The following is a 15,028-nucleotide window of genomic DNA, read 5'->3' on the forward strand; positions in this document are numbered from 1 at the left end:
CCAAAATTAGTATTAAAACTTTCTGTAGTATTAATTTGCAACAAACTACAACCATGTTTATAAGATGTTAAAGAATTGACTAAAGATTTTCATGGGTTTGTTTCAAATTGCAGCAATATGTCTTAGCAAAACTAAAAACCTGTGTCTTTTTTAAGGAGATGGTCGGATAAATTTTGTGTGTTGGCAGTGTGAGAAAAAATCTTGTGGAGATTAAAACTCAATTTAAGCGATGGTTGCCTGGGTAACAGTGTATAGACATTACCAGCAGCTTGTGTGACACTGGCTGCTAGTTGACCCTGAGGAATTGTATTGTTGGATAAACATTCATTTTTAATGAGCATATACAGTGCTTTACCACTGAGATATCAGTAACTATATTAAGTTTCATCAGTCTCTTTAAGAACTACACAAGACAAAAGCAGTTTGAAATGTTGAAAATTGAGTCGTTCTGAAAAGGTATGTGATATTTTTGCTATGCCGAAGCTCTTAATTAAAACATTTTGCACCATAACAAAGCTGCACCACAAAGCAGATTATACACAATACAGATTACACACAGATACAGCTGAATCTGACAACTTGTCATTTTGTTATGAAAAATGAGTTAATTTCACTTAGTTTGGGATGTTAATTTTAATACAAGGGCCCTCTGTACACAGACACACATGCTGTATATACTGTATATTAAGCAGCAGTTTGGAAGGCTGCTGTACATAGGACATAGAACTAGAAGTTTTTGGTTCAAATCCCAGGTGAGTCACTTCAGCCAGGTACAATACTTTAGCCCTGTTTGCTACATTAAAAAGCCCAGATGTACAAATGTACTGTAAGTTGCTTTTCAGAAAGGCAAATCAATCACGATTCCAAGATCAAATCAGGTCACAGCTCAGGGACCCTCATGAAATACTCCTGAAGACACTGAATGGCCTGCTCCAGAGTCATGGATCTATCGCTCAGCCTGTTTTGTGGAATCCACTTCTATGCTACACTTATTTTCCTTTATGTAGAGTTCAAGTTCTTTTCTTCTGAGTTTGCTCAGCTGTCCACTCTTCATTTTCTCTCTTGCTCCTTTTGTAAGAGCTTTGCTCTGATAAGCTCTCCCCCTTTCCTTTCTTTTTGTCACTTATTCTTTCTTTCCTTCCTGTGTTATTTTGGTGTTTCTGTGTGAGTTTCAATATTGATCCTTCCTTATTATGGATGCTGCACATTGGTGGTGGTGGAGGGGAGTCCCCATTACCTGTAAAAGCGCTTTGAGTGGAGTGTCCAGAAAAGCGCTATATAAGTGTAAGCAATTATTATTATTATTATTATAGCCTGCAAGGGAAAGACAAAGGAATTGAGAGGCAGGCAGGATTTCTCTCACCTTATTCTTCCATATGCAGCCATAAATATTGGGCTCCCTTCTGCATCTCTAGGCATTAATGTAGAGTTTTTCAAAGCCACTGTGCAATTCTACAAACCTGGAGGCCTTTAACAGCACCACAGATTCTATTGGTTTAAATATACTGTACATCTGATGCATCTAATCCATCTCCAATCTACTGCACCTATTCACATCTTCACATCATTTTCCCCAGTCTCTTTAAGAGTAGATTGGTTGCTTCTTTTTGCAGGAGCTTGGTATTATTATGGAACTTGAACCTTATTTTGAAATATTCTTGAAATAGAAAAAGCAGTGTGAAAACCAACTTTCCAGTAGAATAACAGTTTATCCATCAACAGCTTAATTAATTGGATCTGTTGTGTATTTTTCCTTTAGTCTCATTAGGCCACTTACTGTGGGTCACTTGTTATGCTGCCTTCTGCAGCCTAAGATCATTACATTAGGTGCAGCAAGATTTTTTTTCCCTACGAGTTCAACATTTCACATATTGCATTTTAAACACAATCTGATTTGAACTGCATGTGAAAATATATCTTATTGTAAAACAAAAAAGGGACATTTACTGTATGTAGTTTAATGTATGACTCTTCCTTGCGAATGCTGAGTATCTCTGCAGAGTCTTCACTTGCGTCACACAGTTTCCATAGCACCCTGTGCAGATCTGGAGGCTTCCGGATAGCAGCAGAGAGGTTATGTCTTTTATGTGGTTGCCTGCAAATAGCTGAACCGTGGAATTAATCTTTCTTGGAAAATTTCCTGCTGAAGTATGATGGTTGGTTAATTAAAAATGAAATTTCACTGATTTCTCTCTGGAGAGGAGGCATTTCCAAAGGTCAAGGTACCTTTAAGCTTTACACAGCAGCAGTACTGACCCTTCATGGCCGCGAAGAGCTCTCACATATTAATAAGCAGATTTTAGTAGATGTGGTTGACAGCAGCGTGAAATGGTGGTTAGGGCTCTGCACTTGTTGCCGGCAGGTTGTGAGGTCAAATCCTAGATGGTGCCCTGCAGTTATACCCTTGAACAGATACTCCATCCAGATTGCTCCAATAAAATATCCAGCTGTTTAAACAGGTGCAGCCATGTTATATAGTATTTCTCTCTGACCTGAAAGTTGTATCTCATATCACAGTTCCCTGTGGATGAAAAAAGTGACATTTTGACATTAAAATGAAATTTTAATGCTTCATATATTCTGGCACGCACATCCTGTAGACATCTAGGCATGTAGTTGCCCAACACAGAACCACCTCTGGAAAGGAATATGGATTTCCTTCAATATCCCTTTCTGAATCCTGCACTTTTCACTAGAATACCTTGTAAATCTTTATCTTGAAACTCAAACTTTTCTCATGTGTTAATGTTGAAGTACTGTACATAGCATTGAAGCAGTGGGAAAATGTTAATGTTTTACAGTTTATAATTATTTGCATTAACTAGGCTGCAATTATTATTTTTAACATAATATAGCTATAATTATGCTAGATTGGTGATTAAAGCAGTGACCTTGAAGTCTCTTATGTAATATTGTTCCAGGTACTGTTGTGAAATGACATAACTTAAATATCTATGAGATAAATTGCAGATTTTGAAATTGGTTTTAGGAGTAAAATCTTCACTAGGTGGAAGATGAAAGGCAGAATTAGGAGTAGCCTTATGATCAATCGCAGACTGATATATTTGGAATACTTGATATTTAAAAACATGGGAGCTGAAGCATGTTTCAAGCCCCTTTTACACACATTAGAACTAGAACTTTCCATGTGTGGTTTTACATGCCATGCCACTTGTGCAAAAAAACACAGTACTTTGCTTGATTCCAGTGAGTTCCATTTTGTAAGCTGTGTGCTGTCTCTGACTCACTTCCAATGTGGACCAGAGCAGAATTGACACTGCTTTTCTATTTAGAGTGCCATCGGATATTTCTTTTTGCACGAGTAGCTTCTTAGAAAGCATGTTATTGCTGATTGAAATGATTTATGATGTGCAGTGCTGTGAAAATCATTGCTGAAAAGGTGTGCCATGAAGCCTGTATATGGTATGTAATACTGGTGTGTGTCACATTCATGTTTTAAAGTAGCTTTTAGGGCAGAGAAATCTGGTGAGCTATTTTAGTAGCATTTTAATTTGGAATAACAAATAATTTAATCAGTGTCAATTACATTGAACTATGAACAAAATTATAATAGTGATAGAATATCATATAGCCCTTTTGCAGCAGTGTCGTTTAGCTTTGCTTCCACTTGATAATCAAAGAAATTTGAATATACTGGAGCAATTGTTTGGAGTTTCCAATGTTATTGTTTTAAGAAGAACAAGATCTTAGAGATTTTGTTCAAAAATTATATCTTATATAATAAAAAACTGACAAGGAAAAGCTGGTATGAATATTGCTAAGCTGTTTATTTTTCTGAAGATAAACCACTTTATCTTATCTCCTCTTCAATATGAAAGGGTTTTCAGAGTCTCCACAAAACACTTCTATCTTGTGTTTCCTGTTTCTTCTTCCATGTCACCGAGTATGATTAATTTCACATTTATTGTGTTTTGGCTTGAGGCAGCTGATGGAACAACAGAGTCAAGTCAGCAGAGCTCCTGACTCCTGAGTCTTTGAAAAGCACGAGGCAGCACATGGAACTCCTCCCAGACTAAGAGTGAACACAGCTGAGCTCTGTCAGGAGCCATTGCACAGGTCTTAATTAAAACACAGCCTGTAATAAAAGACAGGGCAGTATTTGTCTTTAGCAGATGAGTTTTTTTTTATTATCCTGACAAATTGTCCTTCTGCTGTCAAGTAATCAAACTTCTCCCTTTGAGTACAGTTAACATTCCTTCTGCTCATAAAGTCTGCGCTGTTACCTATACGTCCTGTATCAGTAAGAGTAAGTACCTGAGCCCTGTAACAAGTGGCCATTGAAAACAAGACGGTAGGGGAAAATTACAGGAGTTCTCTCAGGCTGCCAATGTGGCCCTGTGACAATGCTGTAACTGAACTGACACTTCTGACACGTCCACACTTTCTGCCTCTCAATGTGCAGAGTCATTTTATTTTGTTCAATGTATATCCCCTATAATTCTTCATAATTGTTACACTGCGCTACCTACCAGGACGGTGGGGGTGGGCCAGGCGGTGTTACAGACCCAAGACCAAGGGTGTCAAAGTCAAGGGATAATGACCTGACCTTCCCAGAATGAACTCTGCTTCACAGGAACAAGTGAATGGAGGAAAACCAGGGACAGGGCAGGGCTGGTTGGTCTGCACCTGGCGCTCGGTAGAGCACAGCACATGATTTCAGAGCTATCCACCAGAAGGTGTGCCAGGCACCGGGCTGATCAGAGCATGTGCTCTTCAGAGAAGACTTTGCCAGAGACCAGGCTAAATTCGTGCTGTAAGGGCAGATTGGGGAGGCGCGCTCTGCACCCACTGAGGACCAGATCCAATCCAGAGTTGCAGAGGCAGGTCGGGATATGGGGCAGGCAGAGAGGCTGACAGGCTGAAGCAGAGTCCTGTCGGTGGATGCTCGAGCAGTTAGCTGGCTGGCTGGTGTGCAGGTAGGCAGAACCACAGGACTGGAGTGCAGGCTGGTGAGGAAGGGGAGGCCCACCAGAGCCAGTAACTGTGCAGAGCTCCAGCACGCAGGGCTGAGCCGCCAGACTCTCGGCCGGCAACATCACCACATAAGGACTATGAATCCGATGCAACAGCAGACCTCACCACCAAGGGGGTCCAGGGCGCCATGCCCACTGCAGGACAATCCAGGGCGACGTCAACGCCAGGGGAACAGAAGTGCGCATGCAGATGGTGAGCAGCCACCACATGGAACCCACAGCAACACGAAGTGCTGCCACCAGCCAGAGAGCCGGCTGCATGCAGCTAACTGGCTGGAGCAGTGGAGGCAAGCACAGCGAAGGGTGGATTCCCTGAGCAGGGGTCCATGGAGGCTGGTGATGAGAAAAATCCAGCCAGGCAGGGAACAGGATCAAATGGGAAACGGGGGGCATTTAGGCAGAATGGGAAGAAGGCTGGGAGAACTCCGCTGGCAAACGATGGCTGGTGGAATGCAGGGCAGGGGCTGGTAACACAATGTCAGATTGCTGTGGAAAAACTGAACAGGGCTTAAATAACCTGCAGCATCTGTAGCGAAATGACTTCTCATCACAATCAGGCGCTGCAAGTAACATGTCTCCTCTGCAACCCATGCAAAGCAGGCAGGAGAGTAATAATAATAATAATAATAATAATAATTGCTTACACTTCTATAGCGCTTTTCTGGACACTCCACTCAAAGCACTTTTACAGGTAATGGGGACTCCCCTCCATTAGAGGTGTAGAGTAGAGGTCATTTTACCTCTTCAGTTACACACACCCTGCAGGGAGGTCATGACAATAAAATAAACACCTTAATCTCTACATGCGGTAGTAGTTCAGGTGGGTAGCTGCATCAGCATGCGTAGGCTGCAAAGGAACAAGTAATAGGTTTATTCCATGCTGGAAAAAAAGAAGAAAAAGAACATAACGTTTCGGCCGTGGAGCCTTCTTCAGGTGTGACACACTTCTTCGGCTCCACGGCCGAAACGTTGTGTTCTCTTTCTTCTTTTTTTCAGCATGGAATAAACCTATTACTTGTTCCTTTGCAGCCTACGCATGCTGATGCAGCTACCCACCTGACACACCTGAAGAAGGCTCCATGGCCAAACGTTGTGTTCTCTTTCTTCTTTTTTTCAGCATGGAATAAACCTATTACTTGTTCCTTTTTAATCTTTACATGCCCATTATGGAACAGTCACCAAAAGACAGTCATCCCAAGATCTCAAAATCTTTTTAATTTCTCAGTTGAAAAGTGTTCACCCCTTTCCAATGCTGTCCACTTCTGTTGAATTCCAAGTAATGTACATGTGTTTTTAAAAGTGAATATTTTTATCACAACTTTGAATGAATAAATGTCAGCAAAATTTATATGAATTTATATGTCAGCAAAAACTACAAAGAAAGAAAAAACTAAAATAGGTGGATTGCATAAGTATTCACTCCCATACCTATTCAATGTACTTTCCCCTTCTAAAAAGGAGAACAGAGTTTATTCACTGTACTGTACATATCTTGGAGGTTGGTTACAGACCAGCAATCCTCCAGATAAATGAAATTAGTGTCTCCCCTTTCAGTGTTCATCTCGTTTAGTGCCTTCCAGAATTTTGCGTACTTGAATCTCCACATTGTCTTCTCTGGTTTAAGCGTAAAAGATTCAGTTCCCTTAGTCTCACTATGACTTTTCCTTAAGGACATTAATAATGCCTGGTTGTTCTACTGTGTTCTGTCTCCAGAGTGGAAATATCATAACATAATGACCAAAACTGTGCATAATGTTTCAAATGAAATCTAATGAAGTTGTACATTTTAACATGATTTCCCCTGTTTTAAATTATACACTTTTACCAATATATTCAAGACTTTTTTATTGTTGCCTCATACTGTCTAATTCAAATAAGGGATGAGTCTACAGAGCTCCTACATCTTTCATATACATGGGGTTATGTTCTTAATTCTTTACTGTTTTCCTTCTGGTCACCTGTCATGTGACTGTGCTTACTTATTTCTCATGCATGCAACAAAAGCAATAATGTAATATTGTAGTTCAGGTGGGTAGCTGCGTCAGCATGCGTAGGATGCAAAGGATCACGTAATGGGTTTATTCCATGCTAAAAAAGAGAAGAAAGAAAACACGTTTCGGGCGTGAACACCTGAAGAAGGCTCCACGGCCGAAACGTTGTGTTTTCTTTCTTCTCTTTTCAGCATGGAATAAACCTATTACTTGTTCCTATGTAATATTGTATAATATTGAATCCTAAAAAAGTGTTAAGTTTTCCTTGATCTACAGAAATTCCTAATTGAACTTCAAATATGCCCAATTTTTACCCTTGATTAAGAACTAGTGTTCTTCTGAATAATATGTCATGGTTTGAAAGTATTTCTCCATTTTTATGTGCATCAATTTGGGAAAAAGGAGCAAATCTCTGACCTAGATTTGCATTTCATTTCAACTGAATCTGAAGTCACTGGGATATATTTTGCAGTTTGAGAAAGCAAAGCTGCTCTGATTTTTTTTTCATTTTATTGCACTCTTGCGTCGTAAGGAATCCCCATTTGGTGAGCCAAGCCAAACACAGATGTACAAATAAAATTGATTTTTCTGCTATTGTGGAAATAAATATAAAAGAGAATCTGCAGAACTGAACAACAGTGACATTTTCTATAGTAATTATTAAAGGATTTAATTAGTGGACCATGCTGACAATTACATTCAGTGATTATCTGGTGCAAAATCTAGTAAATCTAGTAAATAGGCATCCTGTCAATATGATATTGATGATCAGAAAGCAATTTGCATGAAGAATCCTTGGCAATGGACTAACACTGTGTTGAATTCTTAAACATGACTTATAATATAACAAACTAACAACATGACTTCTCACTGCTTTGGCACTGCATGAACATGAAAAAACTAACTAAAAACATTTATATATTTGACAAATAAATCTGGCAATATGAAAAGTGGTTTTACCCTTTTAATATAGCCTCCTGAAATTTGATAACCCATTGTGACTTAGGGCCTAAGGGCAGAATGTTTCTACAGTACATCCTCGAAATGCACACTGTGGTGTGGCTGCTGAACTGAATGTGATGATAGTAATCTACGGTATGCATTAGCATAAGAGGTGGACATTTTGATTGAATAGAAATGCTGCCCTGCATTTGTCTCTGAAGCTACTGTATACCTCAAAAAGACAAATGAAAGGTACAGTTGCTTTCCTCTGTCTCAGATCATCACTGCGTTTTGTATGCATACAGTAGACTGTAAATACAGCATTTTATTTTGGGGCAAAAATCTGAAAAGTGAATATTTTCAACATACTGTAATTAAGGGCATAATGTTGTTAAGATGGCAACATTTTCTTTCACAACCTACAATCTTGCAAATCTGACTGTGCATTTTAATCTTCATCAGTGCTTAAAATTGTCCTCCTTGGTAAATTAAATATGTTTTTATAACTGGATAGAGTTATAAGAGATTTGTCTTTTTCAATAATAAATTCAATTACATGTCTAATGTAGTGATTTTAGTTCTACACAAATATCTAGGCACATAGTAACAGTTTATTAGTTGAAACTGGCCTCTGATATTTCTCAAAGGGCCATTTTTGTGTATTCTGTTAATTTTGTGCATTTTATTGGCAATTATTGAGTTGTCATATTGCATTGATAATAATGCTGAGTCTATTGAATTTTTATTCTTGGAAATAACAGTGGCATGAAAATTTTAAAAATTCTTAAAATATATTAAGTACAGTATATGTCAGCAAGTTCTTAATTGTACAGTGGAATACATTCTCTGGGGATACATTCAGCATTTATAGCTATGCTATGCTGAATATACATGTTTTTGCAAAGTGATATGCTGTCTGTAATTACTGTACCTCAAACAGAATTAGCACCTATCAGCATATACTTTTATCATCCATTTTTTGATACATTCTCTTCTTTAAATTCGCTATTCATATCTTTTAACAATATCTACAGTATAAATGTGCACACAAGTTGCAAAATCCAAAAAAGCTGAGTCCATTTCCTAAAAAGCAGAAACCATGGGAATCATTAAGCAAGCTTGATGTTTTGATGTATACTGGGAGCTGCATTTTTTTCTTATGTAGTTTCCCAGGATGGTGGAATAAGCCAAATAATCATGCAGGTTAAAGTATGAAATTTTAAAAATGTTTTTTTACAGAATAAAAAAGGCAATTGCAGTTGACTATAATTAGAAAGGCCATGTGAAAATACAGTATGTACAGTTAGAAGGTGTGAAAAGTAATCTGTAGTCAAATTGCATTTCAGTTTGTTCCATTAAGGTAGAATGTGATGACAGCAGTTTAGCATGGATATATAAATTTATTCTTGTGTTTTTCCTGACTCAACTGAAAGACAGGGAAAAAGCCCAAAACAATAAAGAGTTTAAACGATACTTCTATCAGTGTCACTGGGGCACCATCCACAGACTGCAAGCACATGGAAAAATGTTTGTGCCTGAAGTAGACAGAAAAAAAGATGTTTGCTCCGCAGATATCCATGCCCAAACAACCAAGGGCAAGACTGCGCATCAATGAAAGAACACAAGTGTGTGTGCGGCTCTAAAGATCTGCCCTCCTCCCCTTGTCTTTCTCAGTGCAGTGTCTGGAAATGACAACCAAGAGGAAGATCATTGGCCGCCTGGTGCCCTGCCGCTGTTTCCGTGGTGAGGAGGAGGTCATCTCCGTGCTTGACTACTCCCACTGCAGCCTCCAGCAGGTGCCAAAAGAGATCTTCAGCTTCGAGCGCACGCTGGAGGAGCTCTACCTGGATGCCAATCAGATCGAGGAACTGCCCAAGGTAGGCTGTGTGTGGGACTGCTTCCCTGGCACTGGAAGGGACTGTAATAAACTGGGAGGGGGGTTCTGTCCTGTTCAACTGCACTTCTCTACTGTTTCCATGGGCTATAATGAGTTCTCAGGCTATCATAAAAAGACCCACAACCCTAAATTTTGTAATAATTATATAATACTTTTACATATTGTACACTGTTTTTCATCCATTAGGAACCCAAAGATCTTTACATATTTAAAGTGGCTCACTTCGTCCAGCACTTCAACAAGCAGAAGCAGAACTTTCTGCACCACTACCTCACCACACAACAGATCAAGTGGAGAACTGGAAAACTACTTCCCCAGGTTATCTAGAGATTAAGTGATTAAGGAAGCCAGAAGTCTAATTTAGTTCCAGCCTTGGAGTGTTCACCCATTTGCATTGATCTGTAATGAGAAAAGTTTTCACCACACCAGGTATTGATGATCTTGGATAAACATCTCATCCAAATGAGTTGAATAGGCATGAGCACAACCCAGCTGATTTCTGAGCTGCATTTCTCTCAATTGTAGCTTTATTTACTGCTGGGATAGTGCCTCTTCAGTTAAAAGATGGATTTGTTGAAGTACAGTCACATACTGTAACTGCCGTTTACAAGAGACTTTCAAATTAGTGCAAAACCTCTTTGTTGGGAAAGAAAAAAAAATCTGTATGTCCTTCACAGGGCTCTGTAATCAACATCAAAATACCGTGAGCATACTGTATCACATTGCACGACACCAGGTCCCAAAGTATGTTTAGCTCTCGTATGAGCTAAAGTATGTTTAGCTCAAGCCTTGAGATACATGAGACATTCTTCTTTCCTTAAGTCCTTTTTATGCTTGCAAGACACTATTGGTTCTAAAAGCATGATCAATATGTCCAGTAATGTAAAAGAAATCATTTTTTGCAGATGAAAATTCTAAAATAGGTTCTTATAACAGTATATTTTTATAGATTTAAGATCATTACATTTCACAGTCTGTCCTAAATTGCTTTATCTGCCTTAACTAATATTTGTTTAAATGTAACACCTTTGTCATGTATTATGTGACTATTACTGTTGGAGATGGGATATGCACTAATGAAGCAGTGGTATATATGTATGCCACCAAAAGTCCTTTTGTATATTTCAAAATCCACCTTGGTATCAGAGTTATGAACAATCATGGTACTTATCTGTTCTGTTTGTGAGTGGCTGACTCTTAAAGGGCTGTGGAGTGCTACATCATAAAGAGTGATCATAAAGCAGTCTCAGGACATTTTATGCAGTATTTTTAAACCCCAAAACCCACCCCTGCAAAACAACCCCCCATATACCATTTATTGCCAGAGACACAGGTTTATTTCTGTTGCAGGGTTAAAATGTCCCGTGCAGTGTCCTGCACCTCTCAATTCAAATCCATAAATCCCCAAAATGCAGTCTCAGCCTTGGGGGATTGGGCATTTTCCATGTTTTAATCATTAAAAGCTGGGTCCTCCATGTTCCTTTAAAAGATGTCTTTATATAAATGTATTTAACGAGGTGTCATGCAGTACTCTGGCAAAAAACAAAATATTTGCATTAAAGGCACGATTATCCCGTCGTTCTTTTTTTTCTTCTAAAACGGGGTCACATTTTTCTCTTGAGATAAGTGCACCCATGCATAATGCACGCACATGACAACACCCACACAAAGCCAGCTCAGTCACTGAGCTTAATATTTTATCTTTTTCCCACCCTTGAAACAACAAAGCACATCGAATTCCTGGTCTTAAAGACAAAGCTTGTGTAATATAAACGAAAAATTGATTATCTGAGATTTTTACGTTGTAATTGATAATATGTAAATGCCTTAGTGCACAGATTTTTTTTTATCTTACTTTGGTGACTTTAAAAGTCCTAAAACTACAGTATGCCTGTGTGGTCATTAAGCATAGTATAAAGGTTTTGGAGACACTATTGTATTGATACGTTGATTATATGCAGTATATGTGCATTCACTATGAAAATTATTTTTAGGAAGATTTAGTGATTTGGAACGTATAGTCAATAGTGTGGAATTTATATTAAGGGGTGTTTTGTTAAAGTTGTATTAGAAAGACCTATCATCATGTTATAGAAAATATATTGCTGATTGGGAATCAGTTTAGAGAAGATTCATTTCGGGGGTTAAAGGAAGGTCCTACAGTTACAGACTGAAGGAACTGAACCTTCTTTGTTTTGAACAGAGACTACTACTAGAAGCCTAATAGAAGTATCTCAATGAAATTGGAAAAGTTTACCCAGTGGACTTCTGTATTGGAGCTTTTCCAAGACAGGACAATGAGAGTGGAGATCCCCAGACAGTTGACTTCCCTGTGGAGGACAGTCCCACCCACCATCTTGTGAACAGCTAGATCACACTCTCAAAGCTCAAATACCAGGCCAAGTTAAAGCATCATGACTGACAAGTTTACCGGTAGACCTACTCAGGAAACCAAATAAAAGACAAAAACTGTTCTTACCACCATGCAAGCATCAGACCACCTCAGCATACCCACTGCAGTTCTGTATAACAGTAATTAAAGGGATCTCAAAAATTGATTTTGTGAACTGCATTCATTAAAATTATTCAAAGAGCATCTTGAGAAGGTTTCAATAAACTACTAACAACCAATTGTAGTTTAAGAAAGGCCAAATGACTTCCTAAGTATCTATTTTTTCCCTATTTTTCTATTTATGCATGTAAACATGCAGTGCAGTTTCGGGGTTTGTGCTACATGTATAAAACAATTAATTTTATGAAATATTATATTTATTTGCTAAATAACCAATAGCAAAAATGAACAAATACCAAGGTATGTCAGTTCTGTCAGGTTATTACTGGACCAAAATTAAAATTCCCTTTATATTCAAAGGAGACTTGAAAAATAAGACAGGTTTATCATCATATTACACCCTAATACTCAAAAGAGTAACCCAGATGGACAATTAGCTCTACAGGTTCTTATAGCATGTCTTTTTGAAATGCCCTTGATTGTTGGCTTAAAGATGAACACAGAGATGAAGATGCAATGTTGCTATCAGAATGTGGTGCTCTGGAGACAGAACCAAAGCAGGCAAACTCTGAGCTCTTTTATCATGTTTTTAATTAAACACTGTCAGTGTGAATCTAAAAGAACTGCAATGAGAGAAAGAAATGACACCCGTTTTCAAGGAACAGGCATTCCTTGAACATGATCGATCGTCCTTTTGAAAATGTCATCATGTAAAGTGTTGGCAGCATAAAAATAATTTCAGAACATACAGACTAATACGATTGAAGATTATGGGCTTATTACGAAGGACAACTATCTGGCCACAGGGAACAGGAAATTTGTACCAGGGGTAATGGTCGTTTCTCCTGAACTTTTGCTTTGAATATTATTGAAGAGGTGCTTGCACCTCACAAAGTTCTTGAAAGGATGTTTGCATCCAGGGAAAATGCATCATTCTGAATTTTGGAAATTTAATAATATATGTTTGGTTACAAATATAAGAGGAGCCCATTTGACCAATCTAGCCTGTTTGGTAGCTAGTAGGTAATGAATTGAAAAATCTCACCCATCTGTTTCTTCAAAGAAACCAGGGTATTGGCTTCATAAATTAACGCTGGGTGGCTTGTTTGGCGTGTATTTGGGTTTTGTGTAGAACACTAAAAGTGGTCTTCAGGACCCAAGAAGAGACTGATGTTTTCAAAACATACTAAGAATGTCAGTAGCAAGACAGTAGTGCAAATGTGGATACTGATTTTCAATGTAGGGAAAGTAACAAATGGATGTTTTTTCAACACACTCTTCTCTGTCTTATCTTTACGTATGCTCTTATATCGTTATGTACTGTATGTCCATATTTTCCACAGATTTTCAAATATTTGGAATTTAAAAGGATAGGATACAGAAAAAGTGCTGTAGTTTGGTTCTCACATTTGTCATCTTGAAGATTGTGTGATTGAGCTGTTCACTTTGTTTTGCAGCAATTATTCAACTGTCAAGCACTGCGGAAACTGAGCATACCTGACAATGATCTCTCCAACCTGCCTACCACCATAGCCAGCCTTGTAAACCTAAAAGAGCTGGACATCAGTAAAAATGGTAAGATCTGCAGTCTTTATGGAGTAGTGATACCCTGTGTTTTCAACAATGTGTAGTTTTCATAGTTGAACATGCATTTCTAAATCTCTACTGTTCTGATGAATTCCAATCAAAACAGTTATTTCACTGTGTGAGTTCTATTGCGTGAAACACATAGTATTGTATTTACAGTATAGTATTGGAAAGCATGCATACAATGCAAATTATATCCGAACAGACATAGACACGATTCGTTTTTAGAAAATGTGGAAAGAAAAATGAATGCTATTATTCAGAATATTAATCTTTAGTATGTGAGTCATATGCTTTTACAGAATTTGACATTATAATGTGTCCAGACGAGAGGTAGCCATACAGCTCAGCTAGTTCATTTGGTTTTAATAGTTCATTGATCTGAGGAGCTCATCCATCTGTTTCAGAAGCAATGGTATCAGCTTCGACAGCTTGGTTGGATAGCTAGTTCCAGACTCCCGCAGTCCTTTGTGTAAATAAATGTCTTCTACTCTCAATTGTCCTATTTAAGAAGTCTACTATATATGCTGAATTATGTCAGTGCCTTTAACATTTTTAATTAATTAATCTTACAAGTTGTTTTGGCTCACATTTAACTCACAGCATCCATGTCATACAGTACCATATGGCTTGGTGATGTTCATATCAGGACTTTGTGAATGCCACAATATCTTTGTGAGTGTTCTGTAACCATCTTTACATTCCAGACAGGTCCACTGTTTAATCTTCTGTTAATTTTGTAAGTAAATCTTTATATTTAAATTTCCACCAGCATAAAACTCCATTTCCCGTTCCCTTCAAATTCCTACCCCTTAAGTACAAAGAGCATGCAGCTAAGGCTTGGAACATCAGCAGTACCCAAAGGCTCTGCTTCTCCCTACACAACACCATGGATCCTAGCAGTTGAGAGGCCCATATGAAAGTATAAAGTCACACCAGGATTAAATGATTCCAGGAGAGGCCCCTTATTCCCTCTAAATACATTGCTAGCAACTTTGTGCTGCATTTAGACCAGCCACTCCCAACAATTTCTGCCTCTGTGAGAGGCCCAAATTAGTCATTATCTAACAACAGTACCAAGTGAGAATAGGAAATATCAATATGG

The 15,028-nt window shown here is 38.4% G+C and overlaps 1 protein-coding gene across 1 annotated transcript in view; it reads left to right on the forward strand.

The window, feature by feature from the left end:
• The first annotated feature begins 5,072 nt into the window (after positions 1-5,072).
• Positions 5,073-15,028, forward strand: part of lrrc7 (leucine rich repeat containing 7) — a 97,233-nt gene continuing 87,277 nt past the window's right edge. The window contains exons 1-3 of the mRNA XM_088928155.1: positions 5,073-5,457; positions 9,602-9,804; positions 13,794-13,911. Of these exons, the coding sequence (XP_088784281.1) occupies positions 5,073-5,457; positions 9,602-9,804; positions 13,794-13,911 (706 nt within the window). The remainder of the gene's footprint in view (positions 5,458-9,601; positions 9,805-13,793; positions 13,912-15,028) is intronic.

Source organism: Atractosteus spatula, chromosome 11, assembly GCF_055471065.1.
Source record: "Atractosteus spatula isolate fAtrSpa1 chromosome 11, fAtrSpa1.hap1, whole genome shotgun sequence".
Classification (NCBI taxonomy): Eukaryota; Metazoa; Chordata; class Actinopteri; order Semionotiformes; family Lepisosteidae; genus Atractosteus; species Atractosteus spatula.